Genomic DNA, 19,893 nt, shown 5'->3' on the forward strand with positions numbered 1-19,893 from the left:
CATTGTTTCCTTTTCCCTTCCCCAATTTCATCAACAACTAACTCAACATTATTACAAAACAAACACTTACACTGCAAATGCACCAAGTCCCTCTAAGTCTCTCACAAATCCGGTACACCTATATCAAGTGTACAAACCCACCAACATATTCCCACCCCCTTTCTATATTTTCACCAAACAAATGTGCTACCATAACTTCTAACTAGTTTTTCATCCATTAGTACTCAAACAAAAACACCCATTTGAAATTTGCACTGTCAAATCTTCTTCCAACGATCCTAATCTTCATTCCAAAGCACCCATAGTCACTGAATGTATAAATGAGTAAAAGTAATGACTGCAACAAATACCAATAAAGATTGCTTCCCCTTCTAGTACCACAAATCTTCTGGTCCAAAGTCAGAGACTAATAATAATATATCGAGCTACGAATCAATCGACCTCTCTAAACAAATTTCTCAAGACACAAATTCCATATAAATCTACCTCTACATACACAAACATCATCCCAATAACTTGATCAATTAATCATAATCATTGGTATATTTTGAGTGAGTCAATAAATAATCCCTCAAAATTCATTTAAAGAACAAATATTTTTTCATATACATTAATGACATCTAATTTCATTATTTTTTCACTCCTAAACTGGTATATTTCTCACATGATCTTAAATTGCGATCTGCAACTTAAAAAATTTCAATTCAGCGATCATAATTGTGATCACATCAACTACATTTTTTATTTATGGTGACATAGAAAATACTCTGCAACCAACCGCAATTTAGAAGCATGAAGAAATTAGGGTTGAGTTCAGCTTCTCCAAGCATGAACAAGCAAGGAAAAGCCAAGGGGAACGACCAAGTCATTCTCCTCGACACTGGACCACTCCATGACAGAGGAGGTTCCGGCAAAGGAGCCAGCGGAAGAGGAAACGGACAAGGAGGAAGAAGACCAACTCTTGCCATTGTTACTCCCCAAACTCCACTGTTGCTGCTGACTCGCCCACACACTCTCCTCCTTCTCCTTATTACTACCTCCCACAACCTCGTCCTCCTCGAACTTAAAGACGAAAACCGCGTGCCCCTCGTTGCCGTGGTGATCCTTGTCCTTGTCGAAAAGCCAGTCGTGCACGTCCCACGAGATCTGCACGTGCGCCCCGTGGATCTCCACCCTCTCGCTCCCTCTGAACTTCCACTTGAGACGCCTCACTTCCAGAACCTTCTCCTCGTCCACGCAGAACAAGAGCCTCAAACTCTCGTTCTCGTTCTCGTTCTCGTTCTCGTAACCCTCGCAGTCTATTCGGAACTCTCTAGTCTTACCTCCGAGGCGCGTTCTCGTTTGGTACACTCTGGTGCACTGCGGCGCCACGTGGACGTGGTCGCGCTTGAGGAGGAGGCGTTGGTGAGTTGGCGTGTTGTTGGGGTTGGGCTTGGGCTTGGGGGCCTGGTCGCCGACGAGGAGGGAGAGGGAGTGGTCGACGAGGAGGGCGAGGTAGAATCTGGAGCGGGGTTCGGGGCCGGGCCCGAACCTGGCGTGGGAGAGGTTCCAGAGGAAGAGGGTGTTGTGGGAGAGTTTTTTGGAGCCGTGTTTTCTCCAGGGCTTGATGCGGATGTGGAAAGAGGAGTGGTTGTGGAGGTGGACGTCGAGGGAGCGACCGAGCATGGAGCGTGACCATGTGAGCGAAACGGTGCCGTTTTCGGTGTGGTAGGTGTAGGTGGTGAGGTTGGGGTGAGGGTCGGGGGAGGGGAGGAAGCAAGAGAGGGAGAACATTTGATTTACTTCTTGGTACTTGGTTTTTTATTTTTTTTTAAGGTTTTCTTTTGTTTTTAAATGTTTTGTTTCAATGGGGGTTGGGGTTGGGTTTTGTAAGGGGGGGTTTGGGAGAGTGACAAAAGAGTGGGAGGACCTGTGAAGTTTGACTTTGACTATGACCCTTGCAAGGGTGAGAGTTGTAAAGGTGGTTTTGTGAAGAGGATCCTGAGGAGAAAGAAAGAAGGGAGCATTATTTTTATGATTGCCCAATGGCTTCACTAGGAAATCAAAATACCAATTTACAGGTACCTTCCCCTGCTAGTGCAATGGATTTTGTCAAAACAAACAAAGTGTGAAATGGATTCAAGATCAAAACTATTCGGGACGACAACCAAACCAATTTACAATGCCCCACAGAACACCCAACTTGTATTCTTAGATCAAAATAATAATTACCTATATTTTATTTACCAATAAAATTTACTTTTTAATATATTTTAATTTCCTAAATTTTAATCAAGTAAATTAGATTTTTTTTTTAAATATTTTAACTAAAAACATTTAATAATAAAATTTTATGTTTAAATATGTTTTTAGTCTCTTAAATTTAAGATAATTTACTTTTGACACTTCAAATTTAAAATTATTGTTTTCAGTCTCTGTAATTTTCAAAAATATTATTTTAGTCCCTCAGATCACCAATATCACATATTTAAAAGTGACAGATTAAGATAATTATGCAATATCAATTGGATATAATGTGATGTTTCACTAACGGGGATATCAATAGGTAGATTTTATATAATAATATTTGATAAATTTTTTAACAAAATTTAAATATAATGATTAAAATAAGATATTTTTTTTTGAAATTATAGAGACTAAAAACAACAATTTTAAATTAACGGATCAAAAACAAGTTTCATTTTTTACTTATGTTAAAAATATATTTGTTTATAAAATCATTATTTTTATATTAATCTAACATAATTATTTGAGTTTTTGCAAAAATATATAAAAAAAATAGAAGTATTCAAGTTGAATATAATTTTATGTATATTACTCTTGTCTTTAATTATAAGATCCTTCCAACTAAATTACACTCCTTAAAAATTAGTTAACTTAGTTAAGAGTATTCAAATTTTTAATAATTTAAACTATTTTTCCTTAATTAATTTTATTTATCTCCATTTAATTAATTAATGTTTGTAATTTTAAAATATGAAATAGTAAATGTATTTAATTATTTTACAACTATATTGTAAAAAATTATTATATTTATAAATAATATTTTAAATATTTCTTATGAATTAATAAAAAGTTATTGGAAGTTAGAATGAAAATTGTCTTGTGTCTTGCCTAGTCCCATTCCATCTAACTCAACTCACTTTATTTAATAATTAAAAAGGATATATATATATATATTTATTAAAAATTAATTCTATAATAATTAATTTAGACACAATAAATGAAATAAAAAAATTCAAACATTATCAAAATGAAAAATTTTAAATTATTATTGGAACAAATAAATTTTTTAAAATTATCTAGCTTAAAGAAAAAACTATTAAGAAATAAAACAACTTACTTTTGAGAAGAATATATGTTTTTTTACAAATTTAATATTTCTCAAACACGTAAAATTTTAACATGTGGAAAATTTAGACAACGTAAAAATTATCAATATTATATATATATATATATATATATATATATATATATATATATATATATATATATATATATATATCACTCTACATTTATTCATCATCAATAACAATCATTCATGTAACCTAATCAAACACAATTATAATATATAAACTCTTGCAAATGTATGCACTTAATTTTATATGCATGTAGTACCAATTTCCTCTTCATCATCATTATCTCAAGATAACCTAAGAGTTATGGAATGAGACCACCCTATCATAGGTGATCCTCGCTAATCTATCCTCAACTAGAGGTTGTCTATAAGAGTCCTGTCGAAGTGTTATAGTAGACTATGATTACCTCCAATTCCCATTTCTCAACCATAACACTCCTCAAGGTCTAGATAGATAATTAACCTTTGAAACCTACCTACATAGACTCACATTATCATGTAATAAAACATGCATGCATAGACTCTACCCACAACACTACAACATCACACACATACAACAACTAATAAATGTAACAAGTCGGACTATAGCTCTAGACTTGTCCACAACACACCAAGTCCCACTTGGATCTCATCAACGTCAACCATAACCTAAACTTACATGCTCATCATCATCATATCTCATCAACTCAATCATATCTCATCATCATTCATTTCATACATCATCGTCATAACATTATACATTATCATTAGTCATACTAATCATTTATCACACATGATAGCATTATAACATCATTCACCAATATCTCAAACATCGCACACATCATTCTCAAGTGAACACCCACATTTCATATCACACATAGGCACAAAATTTCAAGCACAAAGTCTTATAACTAAATCATCAGCTCTCGATTTAGTTGGTCTGAGCTGATTTTTAAAACACTGATATTATTAGGAGAGAGTACTAATTTTCATTATCAAAAGTAATTATTAACAACTTCAGAGAAAAAGTTGATAATCAAAATTGTTTAGGGTTCAGTTAAATTATAATTAGAAATATTTGGGACAATATTCACGTCATAACTATAAGATTTTTAATCTCTAAATTATAGTTTAATTTTGTAACTCTGTTTAAATTGAGGTGTTCTTAATTGAAGTAATACATTTCTCACTTGAGTTTCCCAAATAATAAAAAATATCAAACAAATCATTAGATTTTGTTCAATCTTTTAGGTATGATATCAAAATTTTGTTCATTGATTTTAAACGTATTTTTAGCATATCAATTTCTCTACACTAAACCCAAAAACAACGATGCTTAAATTATAGATAATGAGTTTATTTGATTCATGAATGAAAGTCATAATATATACGACAGGAATCAAAATTACACATATTTAATACTACAAAATAAGAAAATTATATATATAGGAAGCAGGCACGGGTAGGAGAGAGTGGGGGCATGTGCCCCCACTACCATTTTCCAACACATATTTTTTTATCTAAAAAATAATATATTTTTAAAAATAAAAATTATATTTTAATTAAAGAAACATATATATTTAAATTATCATATTATAAAATACAAGTTTGAAAGAATTGTTCATTTATTTGATATTTATCAAATTTTCGAAAGAGATTACTTCTCATATATAATAAAAAAATATTTTTTAATAACGAATTAATTTTTTTTAAAGTTTAATTTTTTGATAAAATAAAATTTGTAACATATATATTTACCTTTTGTTCTTTTTATTTATGTATACATTAATTAAAAAAATTAAAATAGTAAAGATTGTAAGATTCTATACGTTGATTAAAAAAATTAGAATGGAAAATATTGAAATATTTATATTCTATTTAAATTTTTTATTATAAAATATGTTTGAAATAAATTATTATCTAAAATATTATATTAGATATTAAAAACATGTTTATATTATAAATAAATTAAACTTAATTTTTATACAACTTAAAATATTTATTTTTATGTTTTTATTAGTATTAAATTATTATAAAGTATATTTTTAGAATTGTAGTTCTAACCAAATATAACATAGTCTGACTTAACTTATTTTCATATTAATTAATCGTAAGCATAGTTATAAAAGTTTGTAAAAAATAATTATGATATATATTTATACTTTTAAAAGTTATATGTAAAATTTTTAACATTATAAATATATAAATAATTATTGTCCTCACTATCTAAAATTTCTGGATCCGTCACTGATAGGAAGTTTAAATGACACCAGTGTAACTTTTACTAAGTATTACACCTCTCAATAATTTTATATTAAATGTGAATTTTATAAATCCAATCGTTAAATTGAAAGTTCATATCATTTTATATGTTTATATCAAATTTTGTTAAAATTGAACAACAACTTGAAGGTAATCAAAGTATTCATATTTTATTATATTTTGAAATGTATATATTACGTCAATTTTATTTTATAAGAATGAAGTATAAAATTATTTTATATTAATATAAATTTTTTTATATATGACCCAAGAGTAAATAACTTTTAATCTAACAGTTGAATTTATAAAATTCACAGTTAATATAAAGTTATTGAGCGGTGTACTACTTAGTAAAAATTACACTGATGTTATTTGAACTAAACCCTAAACCCTAAACCCTAAACCTTAAACCCTTAGTATTAATAAAATCGTTGATAAATTAATACTAGTAATATTATTATAATATTAATAAAAAAAATAATAAAGACTCAGGATGAAGAATAACCTTCTTCAAGTTACTTTCAGAAGACGTTAGATATATTAATCTTTTTTAGTTTCTCAAGAATTTAAAATTGGAATGTTACTTTTCTTGTTTGATTTATTATTTAGAAAATAACATTATTTACGAATATAATTTTCTCTTCCTTCAAACTCCACATCTTCCTCTCCATTATGTTTTATTCGTCTTACATAAGGATAAATAGTGTACCAGAAAAAAATTACTCTGATTCTTAAATTGGTGTTTGATCTCGATTATAATGTAATAATGTAATCTAACAAGTATACTTTGACCTAATGTAATTATGTGTAGTATATTTTTATTGGACTTGAACCTTAGTGAGGGACCTAGATTTCCCACCTTTTCCTTAAGTTATCTCTATGCTCTTGTAGTAGACAAGCTTATCATGTAATCGGTGTGTAAACCTTCCCGATTAGCTTTGAAAAGAATCCAATAAATCCTTAAATCCTACTCATGTACCCTTATAAAAAGAGAATGAATAATGAGAAAAGGTAATCTTTTACATAATAATTTTTACTGAAATACTATTTATTATTTCTAACACGTGATTCACATATTTTGGAACAAAATATAGATATATTTTATACTAAGTGTTCTCATTTGGAATTGGTCTAGGGATGATCTCTCATATGAGATTGGTGAGCCAAGTTAGTCACTCCAAGATAGGCTTTGACAAGAATCCAATAAGTCCTTGAATTCTACCCATGTACCCTTATAAAAAGAGAATGAATAATGAAAAAGGTAATCTTTTACATAATAATCTTTATTGAAATTCCTTTTACTATTTCTAACACGTGATTCACATATTTTGGAACAAAATATAGATATATTTTATACTAATTGTTCTCACTTGAGATTGGTCTAGGGACGATCTCTCAGATGAGATTGGTGAGCCAAGTTAGTCACTCCAAGATAAGGGTAATACCTGCAAAAAAGACTCCGATACTTAAGTTAGTCTTTATAGATGTAAGTGTACCTTGTTATGAATTAAGATTTTTCCTCCTTATACGGATATCTTTATTAATTAAGATAAGATTACTTATTTATTTCTTTATCTTGAAAGTTAGAGAATGGTCTAACTTTTAACCCATGTAACGAGGTAACTCAAGAAATGATGTGACTAAAAGTCAATATGATTTACCGATGACATTGTCTCGTGTCGAGATTGGCAAAGCTTTGCCAACTTGATCATGGCTTGGTCATGTTGGTAAAATAATATATTGATTTTGATTCTAAATATAAATCTCGCCATCCCTAGCCAAATCTTCACTCTGTTGAATAAATACAAAAAATAACGAATGTGTTAAAGTTTCAACCAGAGATATGTTAATTAAAATCATATTCAAATAAAGGCAAAAGTAGAGATTTATGTGATGGGTGGTGTCCTCCAACAGAGGAGAAATGTTGATATAAAGTTTAGGAAGAGTAAAATTAAGGTGTACAGGAGAAAGTGGGGTTGTTAATTAATTAGTCCCCAGCTGGAAAGGCTATGTCACTTGTGTTAGTGTGTGAAAACTGGAAAATGAACGATGTCACTGTGTGCTGCATGATTGGGAGAAGAGATAAAGATTCTTTCATATGTAATTCCATTCCACTCATTTTTGGCCATCCATATTATGTCAATACAAAATTAGCGAATCAAAACTTGTTACTTTAATTCTACAAGCATTTCTGAGAACGCCTATGTAAAAAAATTAAAAAAATTGAGTAATCAAAAAATTTATTTAAATATTATAAAAAAAAACACTTTTAAAAATAATATTTTTTAAAGAAGTAGACCAATCAAAGTTAATTCTAAAAAAATTAGAAAACTGATAATTTTTAAAATAAAAAATTTAGACAAACACATAGAAAGAAAAATAAAAAATTTGTTTATTTTAATAAAAAAAAGAGCGTTTTTTTATTTTAAAATAAAATTAGACAAACGAATCCATAATCTCATATCTCATGAAAAAGTACTTACACATACATGTATGAAAACAAAATTCAGGAATGTATTTTTTAACGTATACTTTATTGTTAATTATTTTTTTTACACTAATTAAAATTTATTATAAATTATGTAAATTTCGTTCTTTAATTAATGAGTTCCACTAATTTTATATTTATACATACATATATATATATATATATATATATATATATATAATATGACATATTTGGTGTGGAATTTTTTTATGAGATGAACAAATCATAATTATACAATCATTTATACATACATGAGTGATCAAGATTAAAACAAATTATCAAGATTAAAAAAAGTCACGTGAACATAAAAAGTGACGCATAACTTATACTTTTTATAAGATATAATAATTAATATTTATTTAACTCCCAACAAATAGAAAAGACTCAATCTTTGTGCGTATACTTATTTTAACAAGACACATGATAAATATTTATTTTATTTAATTAAAATTTTAATTAATAAATAATTTTTATATATAAACTATATTATAATTAAAACTCATAATAAATAAATATTTTAAATATATGAAATATATTTAAGATTTATAATATGATTTATAATAGAATAAAAAATAATTTTTAATTATTGATAAGTTTAAAAAAAAATGAAATTTAATTAAAAAAAGATTAAAATCTTAATTAAGAAAAATTCCAAGAAAAAGAATAAATCTTAAAAGCACTCTTAATAAACCCTTTTCTTATTCTTTTTCTTTCTCTTTTCTTCTCCTTATTCCTCCCACTTTGCCAACAATCTTCTTCAACGAGAAGCTGATCGGAACGATTGAGAGCTAAACGTGTTACGTGTTGTGATTCATGACTTGCAAATGTGTGGATTACGAAATAATATAGTACATGCAATCCACTTTTATAATTTAATTAAATCATTTAACAATTAAATTAAATAAATTAATAGTTAATAGTTAAATAATTTAATTAAATTAGCAATACTCATTAAAAGAATTCAAATAATGTAATTTTTAAGATTATCTAAATATAAATATATTAGTAGGGAAAAATATATCTTTACAATACAATTTTTTTTTTCTACTTCTTTCCATTTCTATCAATGCAAACAACTTAAAAATGTATTCCCTTTCTATTTATTTTCTCTTCTCTCTTCTTTTAATTCCACTAGTTTGTTGATAAAATATTTTATCCAAAGAAAGCATTAACGTGTGGATCATCTCCTCTAGTCTCTCCGGAAATAGCCCTATCATCTTAAATTCTGGGTGCAGCATAGTACTCAGATACGTACTACATGTGGGTCTTCAATAAATAACCAAACAATATGGAATCCAATTCTCAAAATGAAATTTTATGTTTTTTGCGAAGACCAGAATTAATGCACATGAATATGTTCATTCGTAGGTTGGTAATAAAGCGAGTGTCGGTATATATCAACGGTACGTACTTCTGTAACAAACGAATCTTCTTTTATTTTTTTCTTAGTATCGTATTTTATTTTTCCATCATAATTATGTTATTCATCCAAAGCAGTAGTTATTTTTTATTAAACACTATGAGTTATATAAGGAAAGTATTATTCTCTCAACATAATTTATTTAATATTTAAAATTAGGATGCAAATTTTAAATAATTTAATTAAAAAATACAAGCTATTAACACTTATATAAACGAATGTTGATATCTGTTCCGGCCAAAGGGTGGACTAGAGTTTCTTTCTAGGTCAAGCCTCCGAGTCAGAGCATTCAAGAGTATAATTTGCCTCTTTAGCTCTATGATTTTAGGTCTTATACTTTTCTGCTCACGGGCCTCGTGAACGTGGAGATACTTATATAAACGAATGTTGATATCTGTTCGACCAAAGGATGGACTAGGGTTTCTTCCTAGGTCAAGCCTCCGAGTCAGAGCATTCAAGAGTGTAATCTGCCTCTTTAACTCTAGGATTTTAGGTCTTATACTTTTCTGTTCACGAGTCTCGTGGGCCTCGTGAACGTTGAGATTCTTATGACGTTTTTTATTCGAGAATATTTTGTCATTAAAGATAAGATTTTATTCTTGATATCGGGTCGTTGCCTAGATAGGAGTTTGAAGTCGAATTCCGACCGATCTGACCCTCCCATGTAGGAGTGTCAAGTCGGATTTTGACCGATCGTACAATATCAAAATTTCTTTTCATTGTTTATTATGTTACATTAATTTTGCAAGTATGGATGTGCATTTCTAATGTGAAAAGCACTTTTTTTCTATTAATAATAAGTTAAAATAAGTTAAATATACACTATACTTTTAATTTCTTATAAATGAGTATTAAATGTTTTCTATTTTAAATTAATATAATTGACATTTTTAATTAATATTCTAATTTGATTAAGTTATATACTTATGTATGGGATAAAAATTGTTAATAAGTTAATAAATTAATAAATTTTGTCGATCTATGATATAGATCTTAAACATAAACTATTATTATCATTCAATAACTCTATGAGAAGAGTTATCATACGCTGCTACGGAACCATATTAGTAAACCTAGACTTTTCCAAAAGCAAATTAAAGGCAAAACTAAACCCAGCTAGCATGTCTAAATCATAACATAGATCTTTAGTTTACGTGTTTTCCCACGACCTTCAAGTTTTGAGACAAGTGGATCGTGCCATAGGTGTGTGCTTTGGCCCATCACATCGTACAACATCGTCTATTATGAACCTGTTCAGCATGCAAATCAACAAAGGTAGCCCCATGTTTAGGTTATCCTTTGTTTAACAAATCTTGCAAAAAGATTCAGAAGGTGTCGTAGGTCGATGGCCCTTGTCCTTTAACCAAATGCAAAAGGCAGAAAAATAATTGTACTAGTAAGGCCATTCGGCCACCTGGTTCGGCCACTCGGCCACCTGATAGCCGACACCCAATCGGCACCTGAATGACCGAACCAGGTGGCCGAATGCCATTCGGCTACCAGGTGATCTATGAACTCAGATTCCTACTAATAGAGGTAAGAATGTACCCATAATTAAGGATTAAGGGTTAAGCATACCTGTAAGCCGATTAGGAGCGTATTACCTAATCTGGTAATCTTGTTACAGGGCCCATGGAAGTCCGGACCCATAAATGTCAGTATAAATAGCTTTTGTCACGAGGTAAGGTCACTGTTCATTAATTGCTATCGATATCTGCGCTTTGTCCTGACTTGAGTGTCGGAGTGCCTTTTGCAGGTACCTCCCCCACACCGGAATATTGGATCGGAGCACTCGTTCGGCCCTCAGAATACGAGAGGATTATTGGTGTATCCTTCAGACAGGTACAATAATTAGATAGTTTAAGACAATTAAATGTCCATAATTCTAACTAATTATTATATAATCATGTCTATTTAACTTTTTTAATCTATGAAAAAAATTAATACTAATATTTAATTGCATATTATATTATGTAGAGATTAATTAAAAATTATGTGATTGAAGATTATTTAATAATTTCTCAAAAAGATAAGGATGAAGTAATCCATCCGTATGATCCATCAATAAGATAGAGAAAGAATTATTGATGGGGGCAACATCATGCTTTTATAGCTTGTCGTCTTCGCCTAGCTGGTTCTTTTCTTTGTATCAACATTTAACATTAGGTTTACGAACAATCTCACTTGCTTCTCATGTATTCTGTTGTTCCCTCACTTGTTTCCTTCTTGCAAGACCCTATTAAATGTGAGTGGATCACCATTGATCAGTTGATTCCACAATAAAATTGTACAAAAAATTATTATCTTTTTTTATTATTATTAATAAGTATAATAAATGATATAATGGAAAGACAGACATAAAGAGTAATTATTGTTCGTGTGACTATTTCTCTCCATTATTAATAAGTGTAATAAATAAAATTAATAATGAAGTGAAATAAATATAAAAAGTGATGTATAAAGTGTTATTTAAATTTGTTGTGCATGTATCATTACTCTTTGACTATTCAAGAGTGAAATGAAGAAAAAAGAAATATGAAAGAAAGATGTAAGAAGTAGAAATAAGGAGAAAATGTGTTAATTGTTTAAATAGGCAAAACATAAAAGTAAGAAGGAAAATGGAAAAAAAAAAGTTTTCTTCAATTGTTTGAATCAACGCTAAAGAAAGTGAAAATAAATAAATAAATTATATGAAAATTATATTAATTAAAATTTAATTTTTTTATTTCATTATTTTTCTTAACATAAAATTTTTTATTATTTAAAAAAAAATTGTTATAAAATAATTATTTGATTTTAAGAAATCAAAACAAAAAATGGAAAAAATAAAGAATTCATTTTCCCTCCCATTTCATCTTACTTGGGAGGAAAACATTTTCTAGTAAGTCTTACAAAAATAATTTGCGTTGTTTCTATTTTTCATTTCAAATGAATAGTAAAAAAATTATTTATATTCCATTTTCAACATTTATATTTCCTTCCACCTTATTTCAACTCACACAAACAAATAATTAATTTGAGTTAAGTTACCTTAATTTGGACATCTTGCCACTTGTTGAATTTTGATAAGAGAAAAGTAATCACTTTTTGTGTGAGACAAATAATAATAATAATAATTATTTTCATAAGAGATAAATACCTAATTCATAAATATTAAAAAATTATTAATTTAGTGGCTGACCTCTATTTTTTTTTTATTTACAAGGATTAGTCATTAATAAAGTCAATAAATACTTCATATCAATAACATGACACTATAACACTAGTACATAATATACATTCTACGTCGGTTATTTTAGGGATTTTACGTCGAAAAAACTTTCGACGTTGAAGCGGGAGACGTAAATTTACGTCGGTTGCGAAAACTGACGTAAATTTACGTCGGATATGACAAGGTCGGACGTAAAAAGTTGTAAAAAAATTAAAAAAGAAAAAAAGAAAAATGACTGCAAGTAGAATGGGCCGTTCTGCAACCCGGACTTGGCCACTTCCTTCTCCAGCTTCAAAAACTCGGAATGCAACGCAAACATCACCTTCCTATTCCCATGAACACACTCAGCAGAAGACGCCACCTCATAGAACCTCCCAGAGAAACCGATGACCAACGCAATCGTCCGAAGAAGAAGAACATCATCACACGAATCAACCTCTTCCCCAACCTTCTTAAGCTCCAGAAGAGGTAGAACTTGTCGAGGCGGAGGGCGTTGATGCCGGACCACTCGTGGCGCATGGTGGCTCCGACTGCGAGGGCAGCCACGATTTGAGGAGGAGGCAGAGGGATTTCTTGCATGTGGCCTCCATTGCACAACGCGCGGGAGAAGGAAGTTTTTGAAATCTCCAGCTAGTGTAAACCTTCTTTTAACGGGTGGTCCTGTGGATTATTTACGTCGGCCCTAGTAGGGTCCGATGTAAATTTTAACATCTACGTCAGACACAATGCATAGCCGACGTAGATGTTAAAATTTACGTCGGACCCTAGGAGGTCCGACGTAAATAATTTAACTAAAATTACGAAACATGCCACCACATTTTTATTACATCGGGTGTTTGTATGTCCGACGTAAAATAGGTGACGTGGTATACTAATTTTCCACTAGTGTAAGGAAAATGATTTACACATACAAATATTTTTTGTTCTTACAAATGATGATTGTGAGTAAAATCAAAACTCACTTATGCCCATAAATATTTAGTGTAGGTAAAACTCAAATGTTTGTATTTATAACTGTCAGAAAAGATAACTTATATGGCCAAGAGGGGGGAGGGGTGAATTGATTGCTTAAAATTTTCTTGCACAAATTTTTAGGTTTTGAAAAAACTTTTCTAAAATTTTCCAAAAAAGTATATTGATATATAGCTGCATATAGGATATTAAGTTGAGATTCTATGCAAATTCAAATTTACTTAGTTCTATATGCAATGTTCATGCTTCATACCACATAACATCAAGCATAAGACTAGAATTGCAAGAATGTAAAGTCAAATGTAGGGATAGAGAAAAACACACAACCAATTTATACTAGTTTAGACATATTCACTTATGACCTACATCCAATCTCCAATCAACTCAATTAAGATTTTTGACTAATATTCAATATCATAAGTTTATAATCACAATACCATATGCAATACACTTCTACACTATTAAAAAAATCACTTCTTGCACCCCAAGAAATATCTACTTATTGTGCCCTACTACAAGATTTTTTTTCTTAAGAACCCTACTTAAGAAAATAAATTAAAGAAGTTAACACTACAAAAAAAAATGGATTTAGTAGAGGTTAATTTTAAATTTACCTAAGGTTAAAACCCCCGTTAATGACGTTAACCGCGATTGCATTTTCCACAGCCAAATTGTCCGTCAGTAACGTGTTACCAGCGATTTTAGCGAACCTTGGGTAAACGCACATGTTCCTGGGGGTTTTAAAACCCCAGTTAATTACCAGAGGTTTTAAAGCCCCAGTTAATTACCGGAGGTTTTAAAGCCCCATTTAATTACCAGAGGTTTTAAAACCTTAGTTCATTACCAGAGGTTTTAAAAACCTCAAATGATTGCATGGGGTTCTAGAACCCCGGTTAATTCCTCGCGGTTTGTAAACTTTTGACAATTAGATGAGGTTTCTATTAAATAATAGAGATTAATAATCCTTAAAAAATTTAAAAAACTAATATGGTGCTGCACTTGTCTGCAATTTTTAACTCTAGGCATGGCAACGGGGCGGGGCGGGGGCGGGTTTTACGTTCCCCGCCCCCGCCCCCGCAAATTTAAACCGCCCCCGCCCCCGCCCCCGATACCCGCCGGGGATAAAATCTAGGTCCCCATCCCCACCCCCGGCAGGGTTCGGGTTTCCCCGCCTCGCCCCGCCCCCGCCCCCGCTTTTATTTTTTTTTTCTTCTTTTTTTCTTTTAAATAAATATGAACAATTTAAAAAAAATAAAAGAAAAATAAAATAATATAAATTTTTACATATAAATATTTATAATTTTGGTTTATATATATAAAAATAATTTTTTAATTATATTATTAAGCGGGGCGGGTATGGGGACGGGGGCGGGGTGGGTATTAACATCCCCACTCCCGCCCCCGCCCCCGATTTTATCAATCGGGGAAAACCCGAACCCGAACCCAAACCCGATAAACACGGGTTTTCCCCATCCAAATCGGGGCGGGTTCGGGCGGGTACCCACGGGAGCGGGTTAGATTGCCATGCCTATTTAACTCCCATTAATTGTTGAGGATTAATTACTATAAAATATTTGTAGATGGGGTTATTTAACCTCATCATTGTTATTTTTATTTTAACATTTATTTCTTAATTGTGTACGTCAATAAGTTTTTGAGCCACTATTATTCTCATAAATTATTTTTTTTATTTGTTGTGTATATATACATACATACATACACACACACATATATATATAATACTAGTTTTTAGAAGATCTTATTTTTATTAATAAAGCTTGTAAATCAAATCAAGAAATGAATTTGCAAGTTATAAATATAAACTAAATTTATATTTCTAGCATAAGGTACTGAAGCTTAAAATTAATATAATGTAGCATAATAGTACTAAAGGACTATTCTCATGAAGTCACTCCTAACAGAAGAAATAGACTACAAATTACTCAAAATAAACTAGCACACAGTTTTTATCTTCAAAAAATGAAGCACAAATCAACTACAAATTAATTAATGTGCTTTTAAGCTATCACCCACACCCCATTTCACGTTGAGAATTTGTTTCATATGTTGGCACACTTCCTTGATCATAAACCTATAATATAAACATAAGTCATAATTAGAAACACAAAATATACAAAATTAGATATTGAAAAAAGTGATTTCATTTTGAAACACTACCGGTGAATTATTGAACATAGCCATGTCAAAAGGTAATTGGCCTTGATAGTTTTGAGAAAAAAAGTTCATCATTGCCTCAAATCTTTTATCTCGTTCTTCAAATTTTTTATTTTGTTCGATCAATGTTCTATTTTGTTCATCCAATTGTGATTTCAACGCAGTCACCTGTATTAAAATACCACTTTAAATAAATTAGTGTAACATGCACAAAGAGATCAATAACATTTTTACTTGGTCTCAATTATTCAATATAATCTTAACATGGAACATTAAAATCTAAAACCTGCACCTGCTGGTTAAAAAAATCTGCATCTGCTGGTTAAAAACATCTGTTGCAGCCAAATCTATTACAGCTGGCCCGAAAACACCTGCTGACTAGGCTAATGCACTAATTCTGCTGCCAAATCAGATAATGATTAAGTCTTGAAGCATAAAACGTTGTATATTCCTTAAACTAAAATCCAAATTTAATCATATAATCTTAACATTGAACATTAAAATCCAAAACCTGCACCTGCTGGTTAAAAGAAAATCTGCATCTGCTGGTTAATTAAAAACATCTGTTGCAGCCAAATCTGTTATAGCTGGTCTGAAAACACCTGCTAGCTAGGCTAATGCACTAACTTTGCTGCCAAATCTGGACTTATCTAGTCTGAATCATGATATGGAGATTAAAACAAATTAAACTCAATTATATATACAGGGGAAGAGGGGTACCAATAATAAACAAGGTATCCTAGAACACAAAATGCAAGTCTACACATTGAAAATCTAGTGAGGACACGATTGTAGTAGAATTTTTTTGAACCACATTGAAAATCTATACCCGAATCGATATTAAACATGATTTTAAAATTTGAATCGAACGGATGATTCAACCCAGATTGTTCTCTTCAATCTAGTTTAGATCATCGAGTCAACTCAGTCTCGTGTCCATTAATTTTTATACTTGACACCAGTTTTTGAAAGTGAAAAAAAGACGGACTAAAATGTTGAGAAGAATTTTTGTAATTAAGCATGAATAACAACAATTACTAATGTCGTCTATATATACATTCATGATTCATATATATATAATTTGATACTTTAAGATTATCTCGCAGAAGATAAAACCAATGGTTCCTTCCTACAAGGTGAAAAGGCACACAATAGTAGTGCATATGAAATTTTGAATCCACCGAAAGTACCACTAGTCCAAAGAAGCTTTGTTTTTTTTATTGATCACCAAAGAATATGTTGGTTCCTCTCAGTAAAATACTAATATCAAGAAGATGAAAAGGGGTCAGGGATCAAGTTTAAGGAGTCAAGAAATGGAAACAAAATTCAATAGAAAAAGAAAACTATGAAGATACGATATGAAAGTGTATAAAAAGATTAAAAAATAAATGATTATCAGTAGATGTAGACAAACCTCAAACCTCAATAAAACATCTCCATTGTGCAAAAATCATGCGATCCCATTCAACATTCAACTATTGCATTTGCTTGTTTTCTAAATTTTCCAATATGCTCTTGCAGCTCAGCGTTCCACTCCTTCATATTCTACATGAGATTATATGATTAGGAAAGGGGCAGAGAGAAATAGAGGAATTAAGAATTTCTAATTCAAACATTGTCAATATTGTCAATGTCAGAAATATCCAATGTCTTATCCTCCATGTTAAACCTTATCATAAAAGTGAACTACACAGTGGAGTGGAAATCATGTTTTTAAGGGGTGCATGCCATAAAGCATCTTTGATTGGTTTGCTGTTATGTAAAACTTGTACAATGGTACTACTCACAACAAAGTTATATGCATGGGAAGAAAGGGGAAAAAAAGATAAGAAAAAGCCTATCAATTTAATTACTTCTTTTTGTTTCCATTTGCTTATACACACACTACTGTCGAATTATTTTCCATTTAACCACATCACCAATCAAGCAAGAAGTGATTACTTCAGAGCTATATATATTACATAATGCCCTAGAGAAGATTTTGGGCCTAATATTAAGATATTACTTATTAGTAACAATTAGGATACCCCGGTGAAGTTAAGCAAATTTTTTGGATATATGGAGTGAATATATAAATAAAATTTTGGATAATAATATATTAGTGAGTGGTAATAGAATGTAGGTAGCAAGCATCTTTTCAGCGCTCTGTTTCTCACACTCACTTTCAAGGGTTGCTCTGGTTACATGCAAATGACATAAAACGTTGAAACATGAACGACGGGCAGCGGCAAAAAATGATGGAGCTTTCGAGTTCTAATCTTACCCCAAGATAAACACAAAAACGATTCTGTCTCATATTCAATTAGTACAATCACATATCCTATCCATTTTTTCAGTTTACTACAGGGAAACACATCCCTAATTCCCTTCAAAGCCTTGAACACAAATTCTGGCAAAACAATATTCAACAAAACATGAAAAAAAAACAAACTCTTTGCAAAATAGAAAAATGAAAACTCATCGAAGATCAAATCCAGACAACGGGCATTACTTTCGAAAGGACAAGAAGATCACTTCTCTCAATGAAACCAAGCAGCGCCTCAATAAGGAGAGGTTCAAGACGTTAGGGTTTGTTTTCGTGTTTAAAATGCTTCCCACTCTAAAATGCTTCAATTTATTTTCACGTTTCACATTATAAGTTCTTAACGTGTTTTCAGATTTATTTTTTTATTTAATTGTTGTTTTATTTTGTGCTTCTCAAAAAGAAAAAGAAAACTAAAAAGTTGTCTTTATTAGAAAGAGGGAAAGGAAATAATTGGAGGGAAATTAAAAAAAAATATTTTAATTAATTAAAATAATATTACTCAGGGTTTCTAAAAAACACTTGGCACTTTCCCAGGGTTTGAAATCAAACCCCTATAATTTAACTAGGGTTATTAAAACCCCCGTAAGTGTTTACATTTTCAGGGGTTATAGTAACCCCAGTTAAATAACCCCAGTTAAAAACATAATTTCTTGTAGTGTAAGAAACGAATTCACCTAATGTACATAATAAATCAAAGTAGGTGAATTAACCAAAATAGCTTTCCCTATCACTCCACGGAGATGATGATCAATTCAATGCTTGAGGTCTTTCTCGAGGTTATCACAAAGGTTACTAAACCTCTTATTGCAAAGAAAAATGTTTTACAAATAGTGTTTTCAAAAAATATATCACAAATATTAAAGTCTCTTTGTTTTAAGTGTAAAAAGTGATATATATATATATATATATATATATATATATATATATGTATATATATGTATATATATGTGTGTATATATATGTGTGTGTATATATATATATATATATATAAGTTTTCTTATAGAAACAATCAATTATTTTGAGCAATAATTGATTATTTTAGAAACTAGTTTATGTAATAATCGATTATTTTTCTAAATAATCAATTATTACAACAATTGCTCTTCATGTTACTGAAAAACAAAACAAATAATTGACTATTACTTATGATCGATAATTGATTATTTTAAGTGAAAACTCAATATCTTGATTTTTCATACCATTTCTCTTTACAAATCAATTTTAAAACTTGTTTTCTTTTCATCAATTATCATCCAGATAGAGATCTAAGACTAAGTTATTTATCAAGTACAAAACACACAAACAACAAAACTTTAAACACACAAACAAGATACAACTTCTACTCTTTCCTTCCAAGTGGCTCAAAACAAATAAAAATACAAGTTACACTCTTTTTTTTTTAAAAGGCTTATTTGTAATCATCAAAACTAACATAGACCATATCTTCATCTTGAATTTGATCTACAATAACTGTTTTGTCGTAAGTAGAACCTTAAAAATTGTTGTGATACAATCCACATAATAGAAGATAAATTGTTTGTGACTCAATGTAAAATAGACATTTGCTTAAAATTTTCAACTTTTAGTAATTTTTTTTATATTACTACGAGTCAATTTTCTTATCATGTAATTTTGGTTATAAAAAAAATTGATACAAAATATTCACCAAGTTGTTTTTTATGACTAATGTATCCGGTGTTAAATAGACAAATGTATTACTTTG

The 19,893-nt window shown here is 30.3% G+C and overlaps 1 protein-coding gene and 1 long non-coding RNA gene across 5 annotated transcripts; both read right to left on the reverse strand.

Moving 5' to 3' along the window:
- Positions 1-506: 506 nt before the first annotated feature.
- LOC109818040 (uncharacterized) lies at positions 507-1,984 on the reverse strand. The gene has a single exon (XM_020383437.3). It carries the CDS (start codon positions 1,771-1,773, stop codon positions 814-816), a length of 960 nt encoding a protein of 319 aa, XP_020239026.1. The 5' UTR covers positions 1,774-1,984; the 3' UTR covers positions 507-813.
- Positions 1,985-15,416: 13,432 nt separating this feature from the next.
- LOC114915754 (uncharacterized) lies at positions 15,417-18,457 on the reverse strand. 4 transcript variants are annotated; one of them, XR_003803842.2, is made up of 6 exons: positions 18,357-18,457; positions 17,280-17,410; positions 16,383-16,520; positions 16,158-16,262; positions 15,869-16,033; positions 15,419-15,782 (listed from the first exon to the last, which is right to left on the reverse strand). It is a non-coding gene; the product is annotated as an uncharacterized LOC114915754 (long non-coding RNA). The 4 variants fall into 4 exon arrangements; XR_003803843.2 differs by lacking the exon at positions 18,357-18,457 and adding an exon at positions 17,535-17,877; XR_003803841.2 differs by lacking the exon at positions 18,357-18,457 and having other exon boundaries at positions 15,417-15,782; positions 16,158-16,265; positions 17,280-17,877.
- Positions 18,458-19,893: the final 1,436 nt, after the last annotated feature.

This window comes from Cajanus cajan, chromosome 9, assembly GCF_000230855.2.
Source record: "Cajanus cajan strain Asha chromosome 9, NIPB_CcT2T_4, whole genome shotgun sequence".
Classification (NCBI taxonomy): domain Eukaryota; kingdom Viridiplantae; phylum Streptophyta; class Magnoliopsida; order Fabales; family Fabaceae; genus Cajanus; species Cajanus cajan.